The sequence below is a fragment of the Carcharhinus amblyrhynchos genome, chromosome 13 (genome assembly GCF_965287045.1).
Source record: "Carcharhinus amblyrhynchos chromosome 13, sCarAmb.v2.hapA, whole genome shotgun sequence".
Lineage (NCBI taxonomy): Eukaryota > Metazoa > Chordata > Chondrichthyes > Carcharhiniformes > Carcharhinidae > Carcharhinus > Carcharhinus amblyrhynchos.
In genome coordinates, this window is record NC_137336.1 from 57,575,813 (window position 1) to 57,603,693 (window position 27,881).

Consider the following 27,881-nt stretch of genomic DNA (forward strand, 5'->3'; position numbering starts at 1 on the left):
CACCCAACTTTTATCGAGGGAAGAGAGCCTCAATCTCTTATATGTTTCCTAATCAGTATAAACTTTCAGTTCTAGGGTAGAATTATTTACTATTAGCCATGACTGCAGATCCTGTTTCCCTGTTGGAAACATCTTCTCAGGTAAAATGACCTGTAGAGTTTCATTAACTGTTTACTGATTTTAACCATTCATGGGTTGGAATTGGCTGAAGGACTAGAAGGGATGTGCCTGTAATGTATGAATTAGTATTTCTCACTGAAGCAGGAGTGGCATTATTCACCATCATTGGGATTAAATCATAATTATATTTTAAACACTTTTTTCAATGCATCATCCATCTCCAAAACACAGTGAATGGACAACTGGATGTAGCTCAAGTATTAGCTTCAGTCCCCTATACTTAATTGCTTCTGTGCAATGAAGAAATTAAATACAAGATCAATATTCATTGTTCCATGTCAAAAAAGAGCTTTATTGTAAACAGAGCAAGCAGTAGGCAATATATTGTATCCTTCAAACACAGGCTGTATTGTGCTTAATACACTCCAGGACCTGACTGTTTCTAACGGAGAGGCTGAACAACACCAGCTTATCCCAGACAGTTCTCAGGCCTGGCTTGTCATTGTAAATAAAGATCCATAGCCCCTGATGAATCCCCAAGATAGTCTTACCTGCTAAAATCAAATCCTGGTAATAGGAACTGTTTCAATTTGCCACCCCCTATAGTTTTTCAGCAGTGCAGTATCCACCTGTTTGACTGCTTCTACACAATCATCGTTCAGCAATGAAAATTTGAAATAAACAAGGGATTCGGGAAACAAGGCAAACAACCTTGAGTAAGTATGATGAGAGCCTTGGATGGAAGGAGAGCACAAGGAATCCACACAATTACATGTAATTTTACAGTTTAGAAATGAGCTATTCACTGATTATCTTTAATTATGTTAAAAGATTACAAGAGATCCAAAAATATCTAAGCAGAGGGTGAGCTAACCAATCAATGCCTGTGTATCTGTTTCACAATAAAGTGAGGGACAAAGATGGGTATGTGGAGTTAGATCTCAGTTGAGCCAATCTGTCATTGAATAGCTCCGGAGCTAAATGGTCCACCCTTTCCTATGCATTTATGTTCCAAAACGACAGAAATACAGGTTGCAAGAAATCATCAAATATTTCTATTCTTCCCATTGAATTGTGCAGTTAAGTGCAGCGTGTTTCCAAATCATAGTTGTTGGCAAAGCCACCAACCCTTGCTGATCCCTCAGGTGCGTTTGACTGAAATAAAAGAAAGATCTTTAGAAGTAAACCAAGAAAACGATAATAAACATCGCAATTTCAAAATTTCACAGTACAATTTGGGAATAAACACAAAAAACGCTGGAAACACGGTGCATTGGCATTTGTAAAAAAGGTTGGGATTTTCTGATCTTACCACAGTGTATTTTCTGGCAGCGGAGGTAATTCAGGTGAGGTTTTCCAGCAACATCCCCCAACGCGCCCCTACCGCCCCCCGCCCATGTCTATGGTATTTCGAGTGCATTGCCTGTCCTACCACCAGAGAACCCATGGCATGTGAGGGTTCACCGTTGGCAGGACCTGAAGATCCTGCTGGTGGGAAGAGCTGGAAAATCCCTGCAGTGTCTGAGATCCAGGGAAGCTGACACCCAAAACATGAAGCTGTCTTCCCTCTTACATTCATCCATCATCTCATTATTCATTTCACAATTGTTGGAAAGCATAATAATGTCAAATTATATCTGATGTAACCTTTAAGCATAGCATTATAGAATCTCTGCAGTGCTGAAGGCAACCGTTTGGCCCATTGAGACAGACTCTCTGACACAACATCCTATACAGGCCCTATTCCCGTAACCCCACCTATTTACCCTGCTAATCACCCGAACTTATCCACCTTGGGACACTTGGGCAATTTAGTGTGGCCAGTTGACCTAACTTGCACATCTTTGGACTGTGGGAGGAAACTAGAGCACTCAGAGACATGGGGAGAAAGTGCAAACTCCCAAGGCTGGAATTGAACACAGGTCCCTGGTGCTGTGAGGCAGCAATGCTAACCACTGTGCCACCTTGGAACAGTGAGAGGAATCAAAGATTGGTCTTGCACTGGCCAAGAATCACATGGCAGATGAGAATTCTAACACTGAACCAGCAATGCTATGACAAAACCAAAATTATTTCAAGGACTAAAGCCTGGAAAGAAATGGACTGAAATTAACATGTGACACTACTGTACCTTTAAGAAATGTATTTATGCCATGTTTCTTGTGAAGGAAACGTTAAGATTCAACTCTGCTTAAACAGTGCCAATTTGTTGACAACCGGCAGCCTGCATGTTGAAGAATAATTGCTCCTAGTTTTTAGGGTATTCATTTTAATCTGAGTTAATGCAATTTTGTTTTATTTTAGGTTGTCCCCTAAGGTTTCAGTGTAGAGTTTCATTTGGCTGCTAGACAAAAAGAAAGTCATGTAAACAGGTGGAGCTAGGCTTGCAGAGAGACAAGCAGGCGGTTGCTGTTTAAATTTGAAAAGGAGTATCAGCTCTTTCTCCGTCTGGAAACTGAAGTCTGAGACCTGCTAGAAAATAGATTCTTCTCCAGAGGTCTGCAAAAGGCAGGAGGTATTTTCTGCTCCACCCCCCCCCCCCCCCCCACCCCCCAGAGATCTGTGTGAAGGTTGTTCTTTCGTTGGAGAGTCTGTCTGAGAGTCAGATAGATGTTTCTCTGTAACTCAGTTCAGATGTAATATTGCTCTGTCTTTTAGTTTAATCAATCATGAAAACTACATTCAGAACCACACTGGAATAACAGAACAGCAGCATTCGCAAAAAGCTTAACTGCTAAGATGAACAGGCTGTGTATTTAGCAGAATAGAAACCCTTCAAATCACTTCTGCCATCTGTTAAAAATTCATTGCTGGTGTTTGAACAAAAGTCTGAATTATCCAGTAGATTGAGTTTATAAATTCAAAGTGTGAATTTTCTGGTTAAAAATTGATCAGATAATTCGAAATAACCTGACTTAATATGTCTTGATATCTAAATGAAGTGCATACATTCAGTAGATCTGTGCAAGGATGCAATGTAAATCACCGTGACTGTAACGATCACGTCTTAGACTTCAAAGAGATTCCCTGAAACGTATGACACGGACACACCTCCCCCATGATTCAAACATGCGACTGTGGTCCAAGTACCTTATAATAGACATTTTGGTAGATGGATTCCTGTTGGGTACCCAGGCTTAACGTCCCCCTGAAGTTGGCTGTGTTAAGAAATGGAAACATAGGAAGAAACTGTAATTCGCTGAACGTTATTACAATAATTTATAAATGTGTATTGATGTAACTTTCTCTTCACAGTTAGGTTTCAAACAACGGTTTATTGGAATCGTGGAATTGGTGGAAGTAGCGAAAGATGATCTTTTGAACGGCGAGGCTGGTGGGGTGAAAAGTGTGGACGAGGGGGAACCGTGTCATGATTCTGGGAGGGAGGTGAAGGGGTGAGGGCAGAGGTGTGGGAGATGGGTCAAGCACAGTTAAGTGTGTTGTCAACCATTGGGAGGGGAGGGGGGTGGGTGGTTTGGTGGGATTGGGGGGGCGAGGTTGTGGAGTGGGGAGTGGGGGGCGGGGGGAGACCTCTCAATTCAGGAAAAACAAAGACGTGTCCATTTCAGAAGGTAGCATAATTGTAACAGATACAACAGAGGTGGAGAAATTGGGACAATGGGATGGAGTCCTTACAGGAAGTGGTGGTACAACACTTGTGTTAAATTGTGCCAATGTTTCAACTATGCACAAAGGGCAATAAAAGCAATCTCACCTATCTTGCTGTGAGTGGAAGATGTGGTTTTCTTGTAGATGAGAATAGCAGCAGCAATAATTAAAAGTAAGCCTCCCACGACAGCAAAAGTCCACAGCGGACCCATCATTCCCATGTTTCCATTGGACTTCATTGCTTTTAAGAAAAGGAGGCAATAGATCTATATTTAAACAGGGCAGAGTTATGATAGGAATTAAATAATTTCTTGATTGAGGAATAAGTGGTGAGGCTTTTTGGTAGAGGAATATATTAAACTGGCTTTAATTTGATCTTCCTTCTCCAGGTACCATGGCCTAAGAGGATATTGTAACCATTGACTTCCATTGTCAAGCATAATAACCAATCCAATGGTTTGCCATTGTCTTCTCTGGTATGGGTGAGTAGGGATCTGTCCTATGCTGCTTTTACCACCCACTATTAGTGGGTGCATTGGCAGGATCTACAGGCTGATAGTCGACCTGTCTGACCATATTTGACATATCTTTCATGGCCATCAAGTCCTGAAGAGGGACCTAAACCGAAAGCTTCATGCTGAGAAATAGGGACATCAGCACTGCACCACACAATATCCTAAACTGATCTTTACAATTTAATACTCACACCATGAAACAGTTAGATTCACACTTGATTAGCAGCTGCTTCCCCCTCTGCTGCTTTGAAAGTCCTTTTCCTCAAACCACAGACTTCTACAGAAAGTACAAATGGCCCCAGAGCTATTTTCATGGGGCCCAGGTTAGCAATGAATTGTTAACTCTTCCATCCCTTATCATGCATCATCCACAAAACCATCCCTGCCCCAACTACACGCACACCAACCACACTCGCAAACCCCATCAACTCAAACATTCTGAAACTCACCTTGCAAACCTCACCGTTCACACACAGGCACCTCAACCTCCCATTCAGATACTTGTATACATACAAGGACACATGTAGACCTTACCCAGATCCTTGCTGACTGCTCTCAGCATCGGCTGTCCAAGAGACACATGTTTCACCACACACCAGTAAGTGTATTTACTCTCCCACTCTGCTGTTGGCACGGTGAGCTGGCTCACTGTCTGGTAGGTGCTGTTACTGCCCAAAGCCACTGCAAACTGCATCACTCCTGTATCCACTGGCCCATTCTCATTTCTCCAAGTCACAGAGATAGCAGCAGGATAAAAGTCCGACACCAAACAACTTATTACAACAGTTAGCCTTGCAGAGGCTGCGTCAAGAGGGGGAGAGATCAGGTGGATGACAGGATCCTGAATATAGTCATCTGCACCAGAGACAGGAACACATCATTAGATAAGAGATTAAACCAATAGTTACAGCTTTATCACATGCATCAGATCAAATGCATTTTAAAACATACTAGGTGAAGACAGAGGGCAGAGTGTATCCTGGTCACATAGCATCAATAAATTTGCAATAAAGCGGAATCAATTAGACATTCAGAACTCGAGAGCCAGGATGTGGTGAGCAGTTAATATTGGGGTGCATTGCAGTTACAACCTGATGACTCTAACAGTGGGTAAAACACACAATGGCTGAGTTTTTTGTTACGAAGCAGTGGCTCTTGCAGGTGAGAATAACAGTATGTGATTGTGGATGGAGAGGCTCATGTGGGAGAACTTATTAGCTTGGCCATGGATTTTGAGCCACAGCCTTTGTCAGAATTGATGGTTTCCTCTGGGTGCAGGGCATCATTGACTCCACTCATGTTTTCCCTAAAAGCTCAACTCACCTTCGTGAATTGTAAGTCATTCCACTCAATCGACGTGCAGGTGGTTTGTGACCATAATGAGTGTGTGCAAGTTTCCCAGGCAACTACCATGAGTCCTTCACACTAAAGAATTCATAACTCTCCAATCTATTTTAGCGACCTACCCAGGTATGGGAATTACTCCTTAAAGGACAAGAGTTACTTCCTCAGAACATAGATAACAGCCCTTTTTAAGAACCCATAATTGGCAGTAGAGAAAATTACAACAGCAGCCATATTATCACCAGGAACAACATTAAGCAGGCCATTAGGATTTGAAAGATCAGGTTCCAATGCTTCTATTAGTTAGGGGGAACTCTCCAATATTCTCCAGCAAGGGTTTCAAGAATTGTTATTGCGTGCTGCATGCTGCACATCATTCGCACAGTGGAGAAGTCTTCAACTAGATAACAACGAAGCCACAGGCAGAGCTCCAACCTCTGAGGAAGAGGAAGCCCGTGACATTCAAGCCATTCTGAAAGAGATGAAGGTGAGTCATACAGCGCAGAAAGGAATCTTTAGCCCAGTGAGTCTGCACCAACAATAACTACCACTAAAGCAGCACTAATCCCATTTTCCAGCACTTGTTCCACATCCTTGAATGTTATGATGTTTCAAGTGGTCATCCAAATACTTTTTGAAGGTTGTAAGGTTTCAGGCCTCCACTACATCCCCAGGCAGTGCATTCCAGACTCCCACCACCCTCTGGGTGAAAAACAATTCTCAGATCTCCTCTGAATGTCCAATTCCTTACCCGAAAACTATGCCCCCTCGTGATTGACCTCTTAAACAACGGGAACGGCTGTTCCATATTCACCCCGCTCATACCCTTCATAATCTTACACACCGTCAGCCTTTTTATGCTTGAGAGAAATCAACACTAGCCTATCCAGTGTCTCCTTATAGTTCAAATGCACCATCCCAGGCAACATCCTGGTGAACCTCCTCTGTACCCCCTTTAATGCTATCACATTCTTCCTAGAGTGAGGTGACCAGAACTGCATACAGTACTCTAGCTGTGGCCTAACCAATGTTCTGTACAGCTCCAACATTACCTCCTTTTTCTTATACTCCATGCCAGGGCTGATAAAAACAAGTGTGCCATATGCCTTCTTAACCATGCTATTCACATGCTCTCCTGCCTTCAAGGATCTGTGACTAAGTACCCCAAGATCCATCTGTTCCTTTGAGCTTCCTAATGTCCTGTCATTCATTAAATATACCCTTGTCTTGTTACTTCTTCCAAAGTGTGTCACTTTGGGACTTATCAGGGATAAATACCATTTGCCACTGCTCTGCCCACTTCACCAACCTATCTATATCTTCCTGTCACCCACGACCACCTTTTTCAAAATTATCCATTCTTGCTGTCACCTGCAAACTTGCTTCTCATGATGCCGTTGATCATGAATGATGTATCATGCTGCCAAATTGACCATCTTCAAGCCATGCCCACAATGCAGATGACATGAATGAAGATGTAAAATCTTGTATTCATGCAGATACGGCATCTCCCATGCCATTAAATAAGTGTGCCATAACAACTCATCAAAATAACTTTTATTGCATCCATTCTATTCCATGGTCCTGGGTCAGAACTGGGTGCTATACCGTCAATCCTGGCTTAAATTTGCCTCTACAAACTGCATGGATCACATCCTGTGATACCAGAAATCGGCCATTGTAGCGGTGATAGCAAATGAGCTAAATTAACTGGACAACACCGATGCCAAAGTGCAGCATTGCAATGCAGATGACTGCTGAGCACCCAGCATTCATGCTTGAGATGCACTTGCTGACCAACATCTAATCTTGGAATCAGATTATTAAGCTTCCTCTGAGACTTCCTCCTGCTTAGGTGGAAACTGAAAAATACAAGTAGCAACTTAATGCTTGAGCCTTTGATCTCTGGAGTATTGTGCAATACAACAGAAGACACATCTTACACAAACTCCAGGATCCACCCACTAATTTTCATGATTATTTCTAATAATGTCTCCCAAACTATAACAATGTTTCACAAACCTGAAAATCACTTCAGATATCCTTTTGGCATCTCATTGCTCTTCTCCAGTCTGTCTGTTTTTACTGAACACTTCTCTATTCTAATACCTTTAACCTCAGGCTTCTTGGAAGCTTCTTTTCATCCCTTGAGATTCCCTAACTAACTGGACTTTAGCTCTTTGCACTTGTTTTCTGAATTATTACTCTATGGTATGGCCTTCTTCTGGCAAAGCTAATAGAGATATTCCCTCTCCAACCTTCTAAACAAACTGCTGCTAGCAGCACTGAGAGGTGCCTTCCCCTTCACTACCTATTTCCAACTGCAATATATGCAGCTAAAATTAAACCCAAAAATTCTTTCTAGCTTAAAAGGGCCCTTGGTTGTTAAATAACTACCTTGTTTACTTTTCATGCCATAATCTCTCTAAGCACAATAGAAGCAGTTTGAATTGAAACCAAAACCCCCACATCTACAAACACCTTTGTCCAGCAGGAATCTAACTATAGATTTACCCTTTTTTTACACAGAAACATTAAATTAAACCCACTAAAAACTATACCTTATTTCTAATATTTACCAATACACATTTCAATCCCTTAAAGCTACCTTTATTTTGTTAAGACAAAAGGATAAATAGATGGGAGAATGGAAATACTGTCCATTCATCTACCGAGTCTAGTCAGCTTACTAAATGACTGCTCCTTATCTGCTTCAAGTCAAAAAAATGGCATCTCCATGTTGTGTCTTGAGAAACTGCTAATATAGTCTGTTTAATATAGACAAGTAGCAATTTGTATCCACAATCCCCACTGTTCAGAACAAAGAACCAAGAAAATTACAGCACAGGAACAAGCTGTTTGGCCCTCCAAGCCTGCACCAACCATGCTACCCGACTGAACTAAAATCCCCTACCCTTCCAGGAGCCATATCCCTCTATTCCCATCGTATTCATGTAGTTGTCCAAATGCCCCTTAAAACTCACTATTGTATCTATCACCCCCAGCAGCAAGTTCCAGGCATCCACCATCCACTGTGTAAAAAAAACTTGCCTCATACATCTCCTTTAAACCTTATTTACCTCTACTTCTTTACTAATGTTAGCAAGAGAAGAATTATAAACCATATAGCAACAAGAAGACCTTTAACGGGACACATGATTTCTCTTTAGGTTGTCTTTCTATCAGATACAGAAATTTAACAATTCTGCTCAGATGTTGGAATGGTATTCCATGCTTAGCAAAGTACTTTGGTGCAGTGGGTAGCATCCCTACTTCTGGGCTAGAAGCTCCAGGTACATGTTCCATTTCAGAGCTTGATGGCCATGAAAGGTTCATGCATACTGCAACCAAACAAGTTCACTATCAGTCTGTAAATCCTTCCAATAGATCTGACTGCAGGCAGTAAAGAGTTTCCTGGTCAGTCACACTGCAGAAGGCAATAGCAAACCACTGCAGTATATTGCCAAGCATTAACATAGCATAAACATAGGCCAGTCCAATGGAAGTCCATGGTCACCAACAACCTCCTAGGGCACTGTACCTGAAAGAGGAGGAGGATGCCATGTCTTAGTGGACTCAGACCTTTTGGAAATGAAAGCATTTTGAAGGGTTTGGTAGGAAAGAGGAATTGAAATTTTGGAAGAAGCTTGTAAGACGCTGTCTGTTGTTTAAGGACATTTAATGTTAATTAGGATATATGGAGAAAATAAAGTCAATCAGATTGCAACGTCCTTACCATTTCTTTTCCTCAAACTGTGCCTTACAGGAAAGGAGAGCGAAACATGTTGAATTTCACAGGTGAACACGGAGCCAGATTCCCACTTGTCCACAACAACTGTTAACTCACTTCTGGAAGTGTAGCTCCCGTTTGCATTTCGAACTGGAGGAAAGGTTTGCGAACTGGAAGCTTCTTTAACCTGATTATTAACGAGCCACCTAAAGAAAATACTTTCAGGATAAAATCCAACAGCCAGGCACACAATTGTTGCTGTCTTCTCCATAACAATATCTTCAGAGGTTGGTGGCAAGACATAGATAGATGGTGGAATTGGATCTAAATGAATAGAGATGGTTAATGTTCAGAGTCATATTTTGCAGAATTCAGAACTTAGGTTTCCATACCAAAGCTTCAGAACATCCCAATGCACTTCAGAATCAGTGAAGGCATTTGTTGATGAATGTGGTGTTTAATTTTCACACAAATTCCACAAACAGTAATGAGAATAATTTCTGGTGAAATCTTAAGAAAATAAGTCTTATTTGTTTGAATAATTACTCAAATTCTAAATATTGGTATAAATACTAAAACAATATTTTCTAGACGACTTCTATGCCATAGTAACATAATAACAGATCCAAGCAAGAAAAGGTCTTGGGTCCATCTATCTACCAATTTAATGTTCCTATGGTGCATTTTTAACATCCCTCAATCCCATATGTTGACAAGGAACTGTCCTGTAATTTCCTAAAACCCATGCATGTTTCTTATTCCACCACGCACCAGTAATGTATTCCGCGTGCTGCCACTCTTCAGGAAGAAAGCTCTTCCTGCATTCTCTTTTTTATGTTGTCCTTAATTTGTACATGTAACCTTGTGCTTTATTCCTGTGCATGACAGATAAGGTTATTTGGTTTTGATGGCACACTGGTTCGCACTGCTGCCTCTATTGATGACCATGAAGCCATTGTTGATTGTCATACAAACCCATTCTTTATTGTGGGGCATCACGGTTGTTCAGTTGTTAGCTCTGCTGCCTCACTGCGCCAGGGATCCAGGTTCGATTCCCAGCTTGGGTCGCTGTCTGCATATTCTCCCTGTGTCTGCGTGGGTTTCTTCTGGGTGTTCCGGTCCCCTCCCACAGTCTGAAAGACGTACTGGTTAGGTCCATGCTAAATTCTCCCTTTGTGTACCTAAACAGGTGTCGGAGTGTGGCGACTAGGGGATTTTCAGAGCAACTTCATTGAAGTGTTAATGTAAGCCTACTTGTGACACAATAAATAAATGTTTCCTTGACTGTACTGAAGTACCTCAGAGTGCAATGTGATTTATGTAGAGAACACATATTATTGCACTTTGTGTGATGGCCATTTTGAAATGTTTGTAGTATTTTTGTAGATATTTTACTACTAACGTATATTTTTTGCAAAAATAAGATAGACCAAAATGCCAGCCAAGTTGTAGAGGAGTCCCCTGAGAGAATCTTGCTCTCTAACTGGTATTAATCTCTGCATTCTTAAATTAAAAGGTAGCTGTTGATAATTAACGTGTAGGAGATTTCAAATAAACATATTTATTTCACTTACTGTCAATACTGATCATTTTTCTGATGGGAGAAGACAGGGCTTTATGTGAAACAACACAGGTGTAACGAAGTCCACTGACCCACTGAAAGGTTGATACTACCAGTTCACTGATAGTCGTGTAACTGTTTTCAGATTCCATCAGTATGCCCGAAGTAGAAATCCCTGTAGATAGCTGGGTGTTGCCAATGTACCAAGACACAGAGATAGCTTCTGGGTAGAAATTGCTCACCACGCAAACAAGTTTGCTGACAATTTGCTGCGACATCTTCTCAGGAGATGGATGCAAGAGATAAACTGAAGGTGCTCTAGGCATGATAGCTGAGGTCAGAAGATAAGGAATGGTTAGCTGAATTTCCCATTATTGTAACATTAACAATGAACAAGCTTATATCATTGTGTGAGTAGCGTTGCTATATTTTGCCATTATATTTTCTAACCCTAATTTTAAAGCTGTGGCTAAAATAAGTCTAATTTGGTGCTTGTTCTGTTGATTGGTTTGTTTATTTAATTCTTCTAACTTTTGTGTGCACACTTCAGATGTTGATGCTTTTGATGATATTACCTGACTGGGTATTAATGTCTACATTTGGCCATTGAATTCTAGTGCACAAGGAGGACACTCAACCCAGGATGCTCTCTGGAAGAGCTTTACACCATTGCCTCACAAAATGACAAAATTGTTACGGTGCAGAAGGAGACCATTTGGCCCCTTGTGTCTGTACTGGCTCTCCAAACAGGCATTGTGAATTGATGCCATTCCCCTGCTTTTTCCCTGTGCCCTGCATATCACTTCTATTCAAATTACCATCTATTGCCCTCTTGAAAAGTTCAACTGAACCTGTCTCCATCACAATTCTAGGTAGTGAATTCCAGACTCAAACCATTTGCTGTATGAAAATTTTTTTTCTTCTTTTGTGTTCTCTCATTCTTGATCCTTTTATGAATGGGAACAATTTCTCCATATCTACTCTGCCCAACCGTCTCATGATTTTTAACATTTCTATCAATTATCCTCTTAGCCTTTGCTCTAAGGAGAACAGTCCCAACTTCTCCAGTCTATCCCCATAACTGAGGTTTCTCATCCCTGGAACTATTGTTGTAAGCCATTTCTGCACTCTCGCCAATGTGTTCACATCCTTTCTATAATGTGGTGCACAGAACTATACACAATATTCCAGGTGAGGTCTAAATCATATCTTATATAAATTCAGCATAACATTTTTGCTCTTATATTTTATGTTCCTATTAATAAAGCCCAGAATTCTATATGTTTTATTAATGGCTCTCTCCATCTGTCATGCCATCTTCAATGATCTGTTCACAGAAAGGCCTAGGTCTTTGGGGAGGTGATAGCCTAGTGGTATTATCGTTAGACTATTAATCCAGAAACTCAGTTAACGTTTTGGGGACCTGGGTTCGAATCCTGCCATGGCAGACGACGGATTTTGAATCCAATAAAGAAAAAACTGGCATTAAGTATCTGTTGATGACCATGAAACCATTGTCAATTCTCGAAAGAGCCTATCTGGTTCACTAATGTCCTTTCGGGAAGGAAATCTGCCGTCTTACTTGGTCTGGCCTACATATGATCCAGATCAACAGCAATGTGTTTGACTCTCAACTGCCCTTCAAGGGCAACAAGGCATGGGCAATAAATGCTGGTCATCCACTATGTCCCACAAGTGCATAATAAAAATTGTCTTTCTGCTCCTGCATCTCTTTTAGAATTTTACCCCTTATTTAGTTTTGTCTCCCCAAGTTCTTCCTACCAAAGTACCTCACTTCACACTTATCTGCATTGAACTTCATCTGCCACCTATCTGCCCACTCCACCGACTTGTCTGTGTTCTTTTAAAGTCCTACATGGTCCTCCTCACAGTTCGCAATACTTCTGAGTTTTATATCATCGGTAAACTATGAAATTGTCTCCTGCACACCAAGATGTAGACCATTAATATGTCCTAGATAAAATACAACTAAGTCGCTGATTGAAAAGACCCAAGCTACAACAATAACAAGAACACACCTGAACTAATACAGCATCCAATGAAGATTGGATGTGTGGAACTGATTACTCTTATAGAGTGAATTGCTTCCTAAAACCACCGAAGGTTGAGCAATAACTATCCCGTGATTCGGTTTATGACTAACTGTTGCAGGTTGCTGGAGTCAGTCGGGGGAGCTGCCACATTGCGAGGTGCTGACAGTAAGTAGATGGGCTCATCAACCAAATTCCCTCTTGGCTGTTTGGAGAGAGTTAACACACCCTTACAGATAGCACACGGGGAAACACCTCCCCCGGGTGTGGGGTTAACATTTGAGATCAGTCATTATTTCCCCCGAATGAATTTCCACTTGCCTGCTCTCACTTTCAGGGCCATTCCACAGCCGCACCAGTTTTCGCTAAGCTCACTCTGACAGTAATATCTGGTTGAATCCGTCTGTTTCAAGTTATCGATTTTTAAGGTTAAGTTGGTCTCGTTGGTTCCGGAGAAACGGGTCTCGATCCCTTCCACTCGAGTGAAATTTGTAGATCCCGGCCTCAAGGACACCAGCCATTTGATTTGTGTAGTGTTAACGGGTACATAACCCCAACGCACTAGGCTATCATTTTCCTTTCTGCTGCTTATGCACCCCAGTTTCACCGTCTCTCCCTCTCGACCGTTCACAATTGCCTGCTGAATATTCAAATTAGAGTTAGGTAACACCGCATCTGTAAAGTAAAGGCAGACAGAAATATTCAAGCAAATGGGGAACAAGTGGAGGAAAGAAACATTTTGTTTTGGGGGGGGGGAGCAGTAGGGTTGTTGCTTACCCATCTGCAGGGCGAGCAGGAGAAAGGTGCAGATCATCCCCTGCATTTCCAGCTCGGTTTGCCCAGTTCAGCTTAGCCTGACACAGCCTGACTGGGAAATTCAAGTGAGGTTCTGTGGCTCAAGGGAGGGTGATTCTTGAATTTCCTTTCTGCTATATCAGCATGAATGGTTCTGCTTTCCGCGATACAGGAGCAGAAGTAGACCATTTAGCCCATCGAGTCTGCTCCGCTATTCAATGAGATCGTGACTGATTTGATATGATAATCCTCAACTCCATTTTTCCACTGTATCCCCATAACCCTTGAATCCCTCACTGATTAAATATTTGTCCATCTCAGCCTTGAACATACTTACTGACCCAGCCTCTACAATCCTCTGCGGTAAAGAATTCCACAGGTTCATTACCCTCTGAGAGATAGGAGCAGAATTAGACCATTTGGCCCATGGAGTCCGCTCCACCATTCAATCATGATTGATATGATTCTCATCCCCATCCTCCTGAGTTCTCCCCGTAACACTTGATCCCCTTATTGATCAAGAACCTACCTATCTCTGTCTTAAGGACACTCAATGGCTTCCACAGCTCTCTATCGCAATGAGTACCACAGTTTCACCGCTCTCTGGCTGAAGAAATTCCTCCTCATCTCAGTTTTAAAGGAATGTCTCTTCACTCTGAGGCTGTGAATTCTAGTCTCTCCCAGTACTGAAAACATCCTCTCCATGTCGCTCTATCTAGGCCTCTCGGTATTCTGTAAGTTTCAGTTAGATGCCCCCTTATCCTTCTAAACTCCATCAAGAGAAGAAATTCCTTCTCGTTACAGGTGACCCCTTAATCTGTGCTTATGCCCTCCGGTTCTAGACTCTTCCACAGCAGAAAATGACCTCTCAGTATCTACCCTGTCAAACCTCCTGAGAATCTTAAATATCTCAATAAGGTCACCACCCATTCTTCTAAATTCCAATGAGTCCAGGCCCAACCTACTTCATCTCTCCTTGCAAGATAAGCATTCCGTACCCAGAATCAATCTCTGAACTGCCTCCAATGCCAATGTATCTTTCCTTAGATAAGGGGACCAAACAGTTCACAGTATTCCATAAGTGGTCTAACTAGTGCCTTGTGTAGCTTTAGCAAAGCTTTTTTGTTTTCATACTCCATTCCTTTTGAAATAAAGGCCAGCATTTTATTTGTCTTCCCTATTACCTGCTGAACTTGCTTGCTAGCTTTTTGTGATTTATTCATGAGGACCCTCAAATCTCTCTGTGCTGTAGCTTTCTGCAGCCTCTCTCTATTTAAATAATATTCAGTTCCTTTATTCTTGTCAGTGCGTTATTTCACATTTTCCTTCACTATATTTCATCTGCCAAGTTTTTGCCCACTCACTTAACCCGTCTATAACCCTCTGCAGATTCTTTGTGTCGTCCTCATCACTTGCCTTCTCACCTGTTTTTGTGTCATCTGCAAACTTCACAATAATACATTCACTCCCCTCATCCAAGTCATGAATATATATTATAAATGATTGTGGCCCCAGAATTGATTCTGTGGCACTCCACTAGTTACAGGTCACCATCTTGAAAATGTCCCTCTCATTCTAACCATCTACCTTCTATTTGTCAGGCAATACTCAATCCATGATAATATACTACCGTCAACACCATGGGTTCCTTATTAAGTAACCTTTCATACAGTACCTTCGCAAACACCTTTTGGAAATTCAGGTATATTACATCTACTGGTTCCACTTTATCTTTCTTTCTCATTACCATCTCAAAGAATTCTAATAATTTTGTCAGACGTGATTTCTCCTTCATGAGGCCATGCTGATTCTGCTTGATAATATTATGTATTTCTAAATGCTCTGCACAAATGATGTCCTTTATAATGGACATTTTCCCATCAACAGACATTAAGCTAACAGGCCTATAGTTACCTGTTTTTGTTTCCCTCCCTTTGTGAATAAGGGTGTTACATTGGCAGTTTTCCAATCCTTGGGACTTTTCCAGAATTTAAAGATTCTTGGAAGATTACTACAAGTGCATCCACTATCTCCGTAGTTACTTCCTTTAATACCTTAGGATGCAAACTATTAGGTCCTGGGGACTTATTGACATTTAGTCCCATTAGTTTCCTTCATACTTTTTCTCCAGTAATAGTATTGAATTTATTTCTCTTCCCACCCCCACTCCTCCACTTTTACACCTTGACTAGTGCAACACAGTGGCACAATGGTTAACACTGTTGTCTCATAGCATCAAGGACCCAGGTTCAATTCCCAGCTTGGGGCACTATCTCTGCGGAGTTTGCATGTTCTCCCTGTGTCCGCATGGGTTTCCTCCGGGTGGTCCGGTTTCCTCCCACAGTCTGAAAGACGTGCTGGTTAAGTGTATTGGCCATGCTAAATTCTCCCTCAGTGTACCTGAACAGACACTGGAGTGTGGTGACAAGGAGATTTCACAGTAACTTCATTGGAATGTTAATGTAAGCCTACTTGTAATACTAATAAACAAACTTAAAACTTTAACTGTTAACCTACTGAACTCTTGCCAATGAGCTGGCTCACACTCCACTCCACGAAAAATGTCTACACTGATATTCAGTGCAGGACCGAAGGAAAGAAAAGTGAAGTCTTGCCAAGTTAGAAAAAGGTCTGACACATCCCTGACAATTTCAGATAAAAAGCTAACTGCTGCAGCAGTGGTTATGGAGTTAAATGTGGTGGAAGGGAGGTAGTGGTATTTCTTAGGATACGTGTAGAAGTTAATCCCAATACATGCAGGTTATATTATTGAAAGGAAGCATCTAGATGAGGAATAGGAGAGAGACAAGTAGGGGACTTCAATATGGACGAGAAGGTTTAATGAGTCATGTGCACAATCCCAAAGAATGTCCTTGGTAATTTGGTAGTGCGGACAGGGTAGGCATTAGACTGAAGTGATTTAAACAAGGCGTGATTGGAAAGAGGAACACATTTGGTAATGATATTGCAGTTGACTGCATTACGAACCTAAGAACTCATGACCCAGTGAAAGAAAGTTTTTCTTCTCATTCCCGTCCAAAATGGAAGACCCCTTGTGTTTAAAATATGTTTAATCTCTCCCAAAAGAGGAAACATTCTTTCATCATCATATTGGAGAATTAGAGATTAGAAGTCGTGGGCTTCATGAGGAAGGGGAGATGGGACAGTTTTGAAGGGTAGGGAGAACAGAGACAAAAAAAAAGCTTTTGACAATGTACGCAAGCAATTTACCAAAAGAAGGTAGCTAAACATGTACTGGTAAGGATTCTTAAAATAAGGCTTAACTAGCTTTCCAGGTGTATTGCAGAACAGAAGCAGGCTAAATTTCCAGTTCAGTAAGTGTTCATTGTGCTCAAAAAAGTTAACATATAAAAAGATTTCCAACATGTTGGGAGCCCATCTCCAAGCTGAAGTGTCCCAAGCTGTGGCACTCCTGTTGATTGATTCACTCAAACAAATGAGATACAAGTGAGCTTACCATCCAAACCATAAATTGCATCTTGGGGCATCCTGAACTCAGGGTATTCCATGCTATCCCTTCTGTCTTCTTCAATCCATAGCAGCTAGTACTGGTTCCCAAGTTACCTATTGGGCCACTCTCAGTGGCTCCTTCACCATATTTCTGACTGCATCCTCCTGACCCTAGCCCACAAGTCTGCCAAAGAAACCACTCCCTCACTCACAGATCATGGGGAACCTTGCACTCTCCACCATCGGCACCAACTGTTGGTGTGGACCTGGTTAACAGGCACCATATCAACCACTGGGCCCAGTGCAAGTTGGGGAGAGAGCACAACCTCCCCACTACACATTGTGCCATGATTCTGAGTGTAACTGACTTCTGTAAACCTGAGATCATCCAAAATTCTACTGCTCATGACCTAACTTGCACCAAATCCTATTCACCTATCACCCCTGTAATTGCTGACTGACATTGGTTCGCGGTCAAGCAATTTAAATTTAAAATTCTCATCCATGTTTTCAAATCCCTCTGTGGCCTTGCCCAGCAATATCTCTGAAATCTCCTCCAGACTCATAAAGCTCCTTGGTGTTTGCACTCATCTAATGCAGGCCTCTTGATTTTAATCACTCCATCGCACTAGTAGCTATGTTTTTAGTTGTCCAATCTCTATCCTCTTCGACTTTATTTCCTCCTCCTTGATGATTCTTAAATGTCACCTCAGTGACGAGCATTTTGCTTTGTGCCCTAAGATTGCCTTAGGTGGCTTGTTGTCAAATTTAATTTTATATTGCTCCTGCAAAGCACTTTATTCTGCTAAAGGTAACTATACAATATTGTTGTTAAATCACACCCAGTCTGACATAAATCATGTTCTAGGTAAATAAACAAAGTTATACTTTCTTAATGTAGTTGTGGCAATCTATATGTTTAAAGTAAATAGTTAAAAGTATTAGTCTTATATCTTATGGAGCAATTTCCTGCAATCACTCAACAAAATGTATTTATGACAGATGCCCAGTAAGTTAATTCACAGCTGAAAGTTTTGAAATAACATGGAATATCTAACACTGAAAAATGTGAAAACTCCTGACAGGACATATCCAGACATTGACTCTCGTATTCTATTAGTGGCTCAGTATTGCAAGAAACTGGTTATCTTTCCCTTTCGGTTAGTGAATAATTTCGCCAATTCGGCAAAACTACTGAAGTTAAAAATAACCTTCTTTTGCAGACAGTACCAGGACTTTCCTGAGAATTCATTTAAGTGTGGATCACTCTTTCTCTGGAGAACTTGCCAAACTCAAATTGTCTTCCCAGTATCCTGCTCTTGCAATGTAGTTGAACTAAGTCTCCACATTTACCCTTTTCACTTTAACAAGACCAGGTTGACAAATCCAAATGTCTCCAGTTTTCTTGTTGCTAACGAGATATTTCTGACACCAGGAAGCAGTTTGTGGGAAAGGGTGGAGATCAGAAGGTCTCTATCCAGTGTTGACGGCAGATTTAGAGGCAATCTTCACAACTTTTAACTCGCAAAGCTGATAAAAGCAAAAGAAGAAGGAAGTACATGACCCAAATCCTCCTCTGGGGAACAAAACTGCACTTGAGCTTCTCATCGGCGTGTAGTGGAAGCAGCCACCCAGATGAAAATGCAAAGGATGTTTTGGTCGTTCTTTCTGATTCTCCTCCAGACGGGTAAAGAGCCAAGCTCCCTACATTGTCTTCATCTTCACATTGTCCTCACTGGAATTCTCCTGAACAGTTCCCATCTCTTTTTTTCCATTTCAGATCCACTTGTCTCCCACACTGCTCTACACATACCATCCACCACTGTGTTCAGTCAGGAGGGAGAATCGGTGACACTCCAGTGTGGAACCAGCCAGACCAATCTCCTTACCAAGTGGGGTTATGTACCACCTGGCTCCACCGAGATCAAGTGGCTCGTGTCCTGGAGACAGGGATCCAACAATTTTACCCGAATGCCGGGGATCGAGCCCCGTTTTTCCGGTGAGAGCAAATACACTTTAAAAATCGACAACGTGAAACTGGAGGATTCGGCCAGATACTATTGTCAAAATGAGAAAGAAGCTGATGACTGGTGTGGCTGTGGAACCACACTGAAGGTGAAACCAAGTAAGTGATGGGAAATATTTAGCCGAGTGGGAGGATTTACTCTGGTTGCCAAATGACTTGAATCAAACTGCCCGCCCCCCCACCACCACCCGTCCCCAGCCATAGCTAGGAAAGAACCTTGAGGAGCAATGATCTAGAGGTCACCAAAAGAGGGTTATTCCCTCTTCAATGTCCTATAATCATTTCAAATATAATCTGTTCCTCAGAGTGGAATGGGGATCATAAGGCAGTGGTGTTGTCACTGGCTAGTAATCCACGGACTGGGGTAATGACATGGTAAAGGGTGAGGTTTGAATTTAATAAAAATTAGGAATTAGGAATCTATTGATGACCATGAAGCCATTGTTGATGGTCATACAAACGTATCTTTCTTTATTGTGAGCAGCATGGTGTCAAAGTAGTTAGCATTGATGCCTCACAGCACCAGGGACTTGAGTTTGATTCCCAATTTGGGTCACTGTCTGTGCGGAGTCTGCACATTCTCCCTGTGTCTGTATGGGTTTTGTCCGGGTGCTTCAGTTTCCTCCTACAGTCTGAAAGATGTGCTGGTTAGGTGCATTGGCCATGCAGAATTTTCCCTCAGTGTACCCAAACGGGTGCCGGAATGTGGCAACTAGAGGATTTTCACAGTAACTTCATTGTGGTGTTAATGTAAGCCTACTTGTGACACTAAACTTTAAAAACTTTAAGGAAAGAAATCTGCCATCCTTACCTGGTCTGGCCTACATGTGACTCCAAACACAGCAATGTGGTTGTTTCTTAACAGTACGCTGAAGTGGCAATTCGGGATGGACAACAAATGCTGGCAGTTGCCAGTCGTGTCCACATCTCATCAAAGAATTTTTAAAAATAATATTGGTGACTATACTGGTATAAGGTATTTCTTTTTTACTGTGGTAATTGAGGATGTCTTGATGTTTTTCTTCTGGATATTTTTGAATTAATTTATATGGAACAAAGTCAATGATATCAACCTGTTACAGATGGACTGGGGGAGAGTCAACTGGATGAAACTGGTACAGGTGGAATGGGATGGAGTCAATGGGGGAGATAAATCTGAACACAAGTTTTAGGAGCTCTATGCCATTCAGCCCTCAAATGTGCTCAGCCATTCAGTAAGATCATGGCTGATCTAATTATGGCTCCAACTCCAAATTCCTCACCATCCCCCATAACCCTTGACCCCATTGTAGATCAAAAACATATCTAACACACATTTGATTAGATTCAATGTCCTTGCCTCCACCACTCTTGAGGAAGAGAGTTCCAAATACTCACAACACTCTGAGAGAAAAATGTTCTTGCCCCTGTCTTAAATGGGAGACCAGTTAATTTTCAATTGTGTCTCCTAGTTCTAGTCTCTCCAACAAGAGGAATGATGCTCCCAGTATCCACTCTATCGGGATTCTTCAGGACATTATATATTTCAGGAAGATCACTTCTCAATCTTCTAAATTCCAATGCCCAGCCTTTCCAACCTTTCCTCTGAAGGTAACTTCCTCCATCCCAGGAATCAATCAAGTGAACCTTCTCTGAATTGTCTCTAATACAAGTTTGTCCTTCCTTAAATAAGGAAATTAAAACTGTACATCATAATCTAGTTGTGGTTTCACAACACCTTATACAACTGGAGCAAAACATCCCTCCTTTAATATTACATTCCCCTTGTGAGAAACTAAATTACTCCATTTGCTTTCTTAATCATTTGCTGTACCTGCATGCTTACTTTCTGTTGTTCATGTGCTAGGAACATCCAGATCCCTCTGTATAGCAATTTCTCTTCACTTAAGGAACATACCAATTTTTAATTCTTCCTGCCAAGTATTGGGCATGAGAAGCTGGTACAGATGGAGTTGGGCAGAGCCAATGGGGTGAGGCTGGTACAGATGGATCAGGGGCAGAGCCAATGGGGCGAAGCTGGTACAGATGGAATGATATGGAGATGCCAGCATTGGACTGGGGTAAACACAGTAAGAGGTCTCACAACACCAGGTTAAAGTCCAACAGGTTTATTTGGTAGCAAAATCCACTAGCTTTTGGAGCGCTTGCACCTTTGTCAGGTGACTCTCCTGATGAAAGGGAAGAAGCGCTCTGAAAGCCAGTGGCTTTTGCCACCAAATAAACCTGTTGGACTTTAACCTGGTGTTGTGAGACATCTTACAGATGGAATGAGACAGAGCCAATGGGGTAAAGCTGGTACAGATGGATGAGGGCAGAGCCAATGTAGTGAAGCTGGTACAGATGGATCAACTATGCGAACTTCAAGGATACCATTCATTTAATTGCACATTTATCAATGATGTTGTGTTTGATTTTCCCAAATTAGATAATAAAGTGTTCGCTTGCTTTGAAATGTATACTATATTTGTAAGTTTAATTTACCCAGGATACATTAAATTTCATAGAGAAAGAAACTAATGCAAGAGGCTGCTCAGCCAATCCATAGAAATCTACTGATTCCTTAATACAGTGTTAACTATCTGCCAAATTAATCCAGATCATTCCCCTACAGTCCAAGCTCAAAGGTCAATTCAGGCATTAAACTTTACACAAATTATTTCCTAATGTCCTGACCTTGTTTGTTTAAACCAGTTTATAGCTCCGTAAGGGCTATCAATGTACATCTTCTTTCAAAGCAGATGAACCCAAGTTTTCCCAACGGTCTAATACCAACTGTTTAAACGTTTAATCCTCAGCCCAGTCACATAATTTGAAGCACAAATATGGGAAAAACACAAAAGGAAATATTTTGAGGAGCCTGGCTGTAGAACAAATCTAATGCGTAACTTTAAATGAGCACAGAAACTGGATTAGAGAAATATGTAAGCGATTCCTTGCAACTAGCTTTAATCAGAGCTGTGATAGGCCATGTTGTTTTAATGTGGTGAAATATAATGGAAATTAATTACCTTCCCCCCACCCCCTTTCTACTTTCAGCCATTTTATCAACGCCACCTTCAGTGAATGTCCATTACGCACCTTCCAGGGGAATTTCCCAGCAGACTGGCAGTACAATTGTTTGCGTGTCGAAAGGCTTCTACCCCCAAAAAATATCTGTCTCTTGGTATAAAGGAGGCGTGCAGGTACTTTCAGAAATTCTACACTCAGGTGGACTGATGGATTCAGATGGCCATTACACCATGATCAGCAAATTAGCAATTTCAACATCGCAATGGCTCAGTGGCTCTCGTTATACCTGCATTGTTTCGCATGAAGCCCTGTCTTTGCCGATCATCAGAACGATCAGTAAAGATGGTAGGTTTATTAAACAGATTGTTTCCAGATCCTGAATGGGAGCTTTATTGAATATTGGCTTCTAATTAAGTCTCACGACTTTAACAGAACAGACGCTTTTAGTCAATGTTGATGTTATTGTGTTGTTATTGCTGAGGCTGTAATATTTATTAATGTATTACATAAAACATTAAAAATACAGACTTTTCCTTAATTTGATCATATGATTACAGTCAGGCATTGGATGTTTGGCATATTTAGGAGTAAGAAAAGATGATTGGATTTAACAAACATCCCCCTTCTTAATAGCTAAACCCCACAGACCTCAACAATTGATTCAATTAATTCCCTATCCAGAAACACCAGCACATAGGAGCAATTAGTTCTCATTTGCACCTTTATTTGGCTTCAATTCAGTTGAGGTTGGCAAGATCTATAATATTAAAATATTGGGCCCATGTGACAGAGGGACAAATTATATGAAAACATTCTCATCCAAAAAAAAAGCCACATTCTCCAGTCTCCTCGTCATATTGCAGAGGTATTATCCATCAGATCGTCGCAGTGTGTTTTTTCTGAAATTAGTGCAGGCCACCACTGATGTTGGCCACTTGTACTTTATGCACCAGTTTCAAACCGGCATCTCCACCAGACCACAGTGAGTGTTGGTTAGGAGCAGGAACAGGCCATTCAGCCCATCGGTCTGCTCCACCATTCAATACAATCATAGCTTATCTGACTGTGGCCTCAACTCTACTTTCCCATTTATCCTCCATGAGCCTTGACTCCATTGTCAATCAAAAATCTATCTAACACAGAGTTAAATGCATTCAACGACCCAGTCTCTACTGCTGTCTGGGGAAGAGCAATTCACAGGCTAATGGTGCTCTGAGAGAAAGAAGTCCTAAATAGAAGGCCCCTATGTCCCCTCAAGACTCCCTACAAAGGGAAGCAGCCTCTTAGCATCCACCCTGTCAAGTCTCCTCAGAATCTTTTTTTGTTTCAATAAAATCAGCTCTGATTTTCCTAAATTGCAATGGATACAAGTCCAACCTGTCCACATAAGTTAAACCTTTCATTCCAGGAATCAGAGGAATGAACTCATTAATTACTATTACCTTAAATAAGGAATGAAGCATGTTCAAGGGAATATCTGAATGTCTCTCCATATAATGTTAGTGTTGCGCATCAAATTACTAAAAAGGATTCAAAATATTTTTATAATTACATAGCTATATGTTATTATTCTCATAACTTTTTTTGTTTCCAAAGTACAGTAATATTTCTGTTTGAACATTGGTAGTCACAGATATCGCTATCAGACTCTGGGTACTCTAAATCTTTTGATGTTTTAAAAAATAGAGCTAGAATTCTATGCAATACATTCCTATCAAATTTTTTTTATCTCAATTAATAACGTTAGGAGGCTTTTGGATGATTATTTGTTGTGGGTGGGATTGGTCTATCAAGCGTAGACAGCAGAAGAAGGAATTTGGTAGCAGATGTTTATCATCTGCAAATACACTGACATCAAGAAAGGTAGATTTTTAATAATGCATCAGTAAATTACAGAGTAGGAAAACATTTTATGGTTTCTCTTCCTTAAGCTGTGCCTGTGATTGTTCACCTTTCCTGCGGTTTTATGTAGATTAAGAAAAGTCAGTGACATTGTCAATTATAATGTGGAGGTGCTGGTGTTAGACTAGGGTTGGCACAGTAAGAAGTCTCACAACACCAGGTTAAAGTCCAACAGGTTTATTTGGAATCACAAGCTTTCAGAGTGCTGTTCCTTCGTCACTCACATGATGAAAGAGCAACGCTCCGAAAGCTTGCGATTCTAAATAAATCTTTACGCTGGTGTTGTGAGACATGTTACATTGTCAATGATAGCTGGTAGGAAAAGAATAAACTGAAAGGTTTCCATTCTATCTTATGTTCTCAGCTTATTATTATACCATTGAGTTAAATAACTGTAAAGTCTATTTATCAAGCATAGCATAAGTTTTTGTATAAAATATGTTATCTTGTACTGAATCTGCTACCTTGCGCTTTAACAGTTTAGGAACCATTGAATGTTTTACCTGTTGTTTGACTAATCAGGTTGTACAAAAATGAACCTAATGAATGTCCAATTCTGCTTTATTGCAAAATTATTGATGCTACTTAAGTAGGATACTCAGTACTTTCTAGCTTCACTCAACATGTTTTAAATGCATTTGATCTGATGTAAGTGATAAAGCTGTAAATATTGGTTTAATCTCTTATCTAATGACCTGTTCTTTCTGCTGTAGATGGTTATATTCAGGAGCCTGTCATCCAACTGATCTCTCCCTCTGTTGACGCAGCCTCTGCAAGGCTAACTGTTGTAATAAGTTGTTTGGTGTCGGACTTTTATCCTGCTGCTATCTCTGTGACTTGGAGAGATGAGAATGGCCCAGTGGATACAGGAGTGATGCAGTTTGCAGTGGCTTTGGGCAGTAACAGCACCTACCAGACTGTGAGCCAGCTCACTGTGCCAACAGCAGGGTGGGAGAGTAACTGCACTTACTGGTGTGAGGTGAAACATGTGTCTCTGGGACAGCCGATTCGGAGAGCAGTCAGTAAGGATCTGGGTAAGGTCTACATTAGTGTGCTTGTGTGTGTAAATCGGTGGTGAGATGTAGGGACATGTGCGTTTGTGCTCTAGAAGTCTATGGGTGGATAAATGTGTGTCGGTATCAATGTGCATGGTGTGAATGGAAGTGGTGTTTGTTTCGGGTGTGTATATGTGTGAACCTGGATTGGTGTGTGTCTATGGGAGGGGGGAATTTGTGGGTGGGATATTGGTGTGAAGTTGTTGGGCTGTGAACTTCAGTGTCAGGTATTGGGTCCTGCCATTGGGACCTGCCTATATTGTAGATAGGTCTTAGCCAATGAAGGTGTAATGCATCTAGTTGCTTTGGGTGAAGTTGGTAGGTTGCCCATCTCTCACAGCTATAGAGAAGTGATGCAGGAAGCAGTGCCTGGTAGACATTGATCTTTTTGAGACAAAGTTCATTCTCTCTTGGAAACCTGTTGGTGAGTCTGCCAAATGCTGAGCTCATTTTGCCAGGTGATGGTCGATTTTATCATTCAAAGTAGTGTTGTTGGAGAGGATATTCCCAGGATGACAGAGCTTCTGAGGAGTGTATTATTGATTTTGACTATGGTATTTGAGAGTTTGTGCCTAAAGACCGACTGGCACACCATCTTTGTCTTTTTCAGGCGTAAGGCTGAAGCATTCTGAGGCCTACACAAAATGGTCAACAGGCTGCTGGACGCCCTCTGGACTTACTCAGCAGCTGTTCTGTGCTCTTTCTAGGCATCTTGAGCGTTTTCAGATTGAAATTACCATCTATCCAGAACTGAATATAAACTCTTATGTCTTTGAGACCTTTCAGTGCAGACAGGAGCATGGTGGAAAAGTAGGTGGCAAACAGAACTGCAGCTATTATGCATCTTGCTTGATGGCATTAATGGCATCCGATAATGCATCACTTTGCATCGCACTGGCCATCATGAAATGAGAAGATGCCCATGATAACTTTTAATGTATTGTACTGTTTGTTATATTTCACCTCTTGACTTGCTTCAATAGAGATTTATTTTCTCTTTTGCTTGGATTAGAAGCAGTGAAGTCCAGCCAAAGCCCAGGGATAATGATTCTGCTGTGGATTCTTTCTATTGTGGGATCCTTGCTTTTAATTATTGTTGCTACTATTCTTATCTGCAAGAAAACAACTTCTTCCTTTCCCACTGAGACTGGTAAGATTAGCTTCACTGCCTTCCTGCTGTCTGCTTGTATTCTATGTGTAACAAAAATATAGTAAATATAAAGATAAAATCTAGGTATATAGTGATCTTGTGTGTATGTATATGTTATAAATTTATATAGGATCTTGCCAATAAATAATGCCCATTGGTGTGGATTTTTCCTTTGCCATCTAAAACTCACTCGGGCTGAACGCAAATCGTTGACCGACAAGGCAAATTTGACTCATCCCCAACAGGACTGATCCTGATTTTCTTTCCATGTCAATGATTGGATGGAAAATGCATTGGCGTTTGTATAACTCTCGTTGTCTACTCTAACCTTCAGTGCTCTGACTTGTGAGCTGTTTAAGAAAAGATAATTCAGCCCCCTGTTCTGATGTTTGATTTTGTGGACAAAGTAATGCCAAAATAGAACAATATCCACGGAATGAGATAGAGAGAATTATGATTGCATGGGCTAAGTGGGATCAGGATCCCAACACCAGGATCAGATCTGGACCCCAGCGCCCCATGGTGTCAGAAATAGTCACTGACATGATTTTCCAAGAAATGGCCAGAGAACTCACTCACTGTCCAGTTAAGGATGGCCCATGGTCTCCCAATGCTGGAGGGCTAATAGGAGGGAGGGACTTTAAACAGGTGAAATAAAGTACGAGGCAAAATCATGGAACACAAGCCTGACAAATCCCCTAGATACAATGCCAGGACCTGGGTCACTGTCTCTGCGGAGTCTTCACATTCTCCCTGTGTCTGCGGATTTCCTCTGGGTGCTCCGGTTTCCTCCTACAGTCTGAAAGACGTGCTACTTAGGTGCATTGGCCATGCTAAATTCTCCCTCTGTGTACCTGAACAGGTGCCAGAATATGGCGACTGGGGAATTTTCACAGTAATTTCATTGCGATGTTAAGGTAAGCCTACCTGTGGCACTAATAAATAAACTTAAAACTTCAATAACCTTAAACATTACAGCTTTGGTCTCCGGTTAAGGGTGATATTGGAAGGATTTCAGAGAAGGTTCACTTGGTTGATTCCTGTGATTAAGTGGTTGTCTTATGAGGAAAATGTGGGAAGGCTGGGCCTAGATTCATTGGAGTTTAGAAGAATGAGAGGTAATTTGGTTGAAACTTATAAGATTCCGAAGGGGATTGACAGGGTTAATGCTTGGGAGGATGTTTCCAGTCGTGGGGGAGTCTAAAACAGAAGCATAGTTTCAGAATCACTGTTGCCCCTTTAACACAAGATGAGGAGGAATTTCTTATCTGGGGCTTGTGAACCTCTCAGATTCTCTACCTTAGGAAGCCATGGAGACTGATATTCAAGACTAAAATAGACAGACTGTTAAACTACAGGGAAACAGACTGAGGCCAAGATCAGATCAGCCATGACCTACTGAATACTGGAACAGATTCAAAGGCCACATGGCCTGCTTATGCTCATATTTCTTACATTCTTACCTTATGTTCTTATATTTCAGGAAGACTTTGAGCCGGAATCCACCTGCACAAATCTCTGTAACCTGGACAAGAGCTGTACT

General features: G+C 41.4%; 2 gene segments (V, D, J or C); one reads left to right on the plus strand and one right to left on the minus strand.

Moving 5' to 3' along the window:
• Positions 1–444: 444 nt before the first annotated feature.
• LOC145351531 (Ig gamma-2C chain C region-like) lies at positions 445–11,207 on the minus strand. The segment is given in 6 exon segments: positions 445–1,275; positions 3,211–3,278; positions 3,836–3,970; positions 4,779–5,099; positions 9,325–9,642; positions 10,893–11,207. Coding segments are annotated over 6 exon segments (1,230 nt in total).
• Positions 11,208–18,453: 7,246 nt separating this feature from the next.
• Positions 18,454–27,832, plus strand: LOC145351298 (Ig heavy chain C region-like). The segment is given in 6 exon segments: positions 18,454–18,883; positions 18,977–19,321; positions 22,259–22,576; positions 24,847–25,167; positions 26,201–26,338; positions 27,822–27,832. Coding segments are annotated over 6 exon segments (1,185 nt in total).
• The last annotated feature ends 49 nt before the right edge of the window (positions 27,833–27,881 follow it).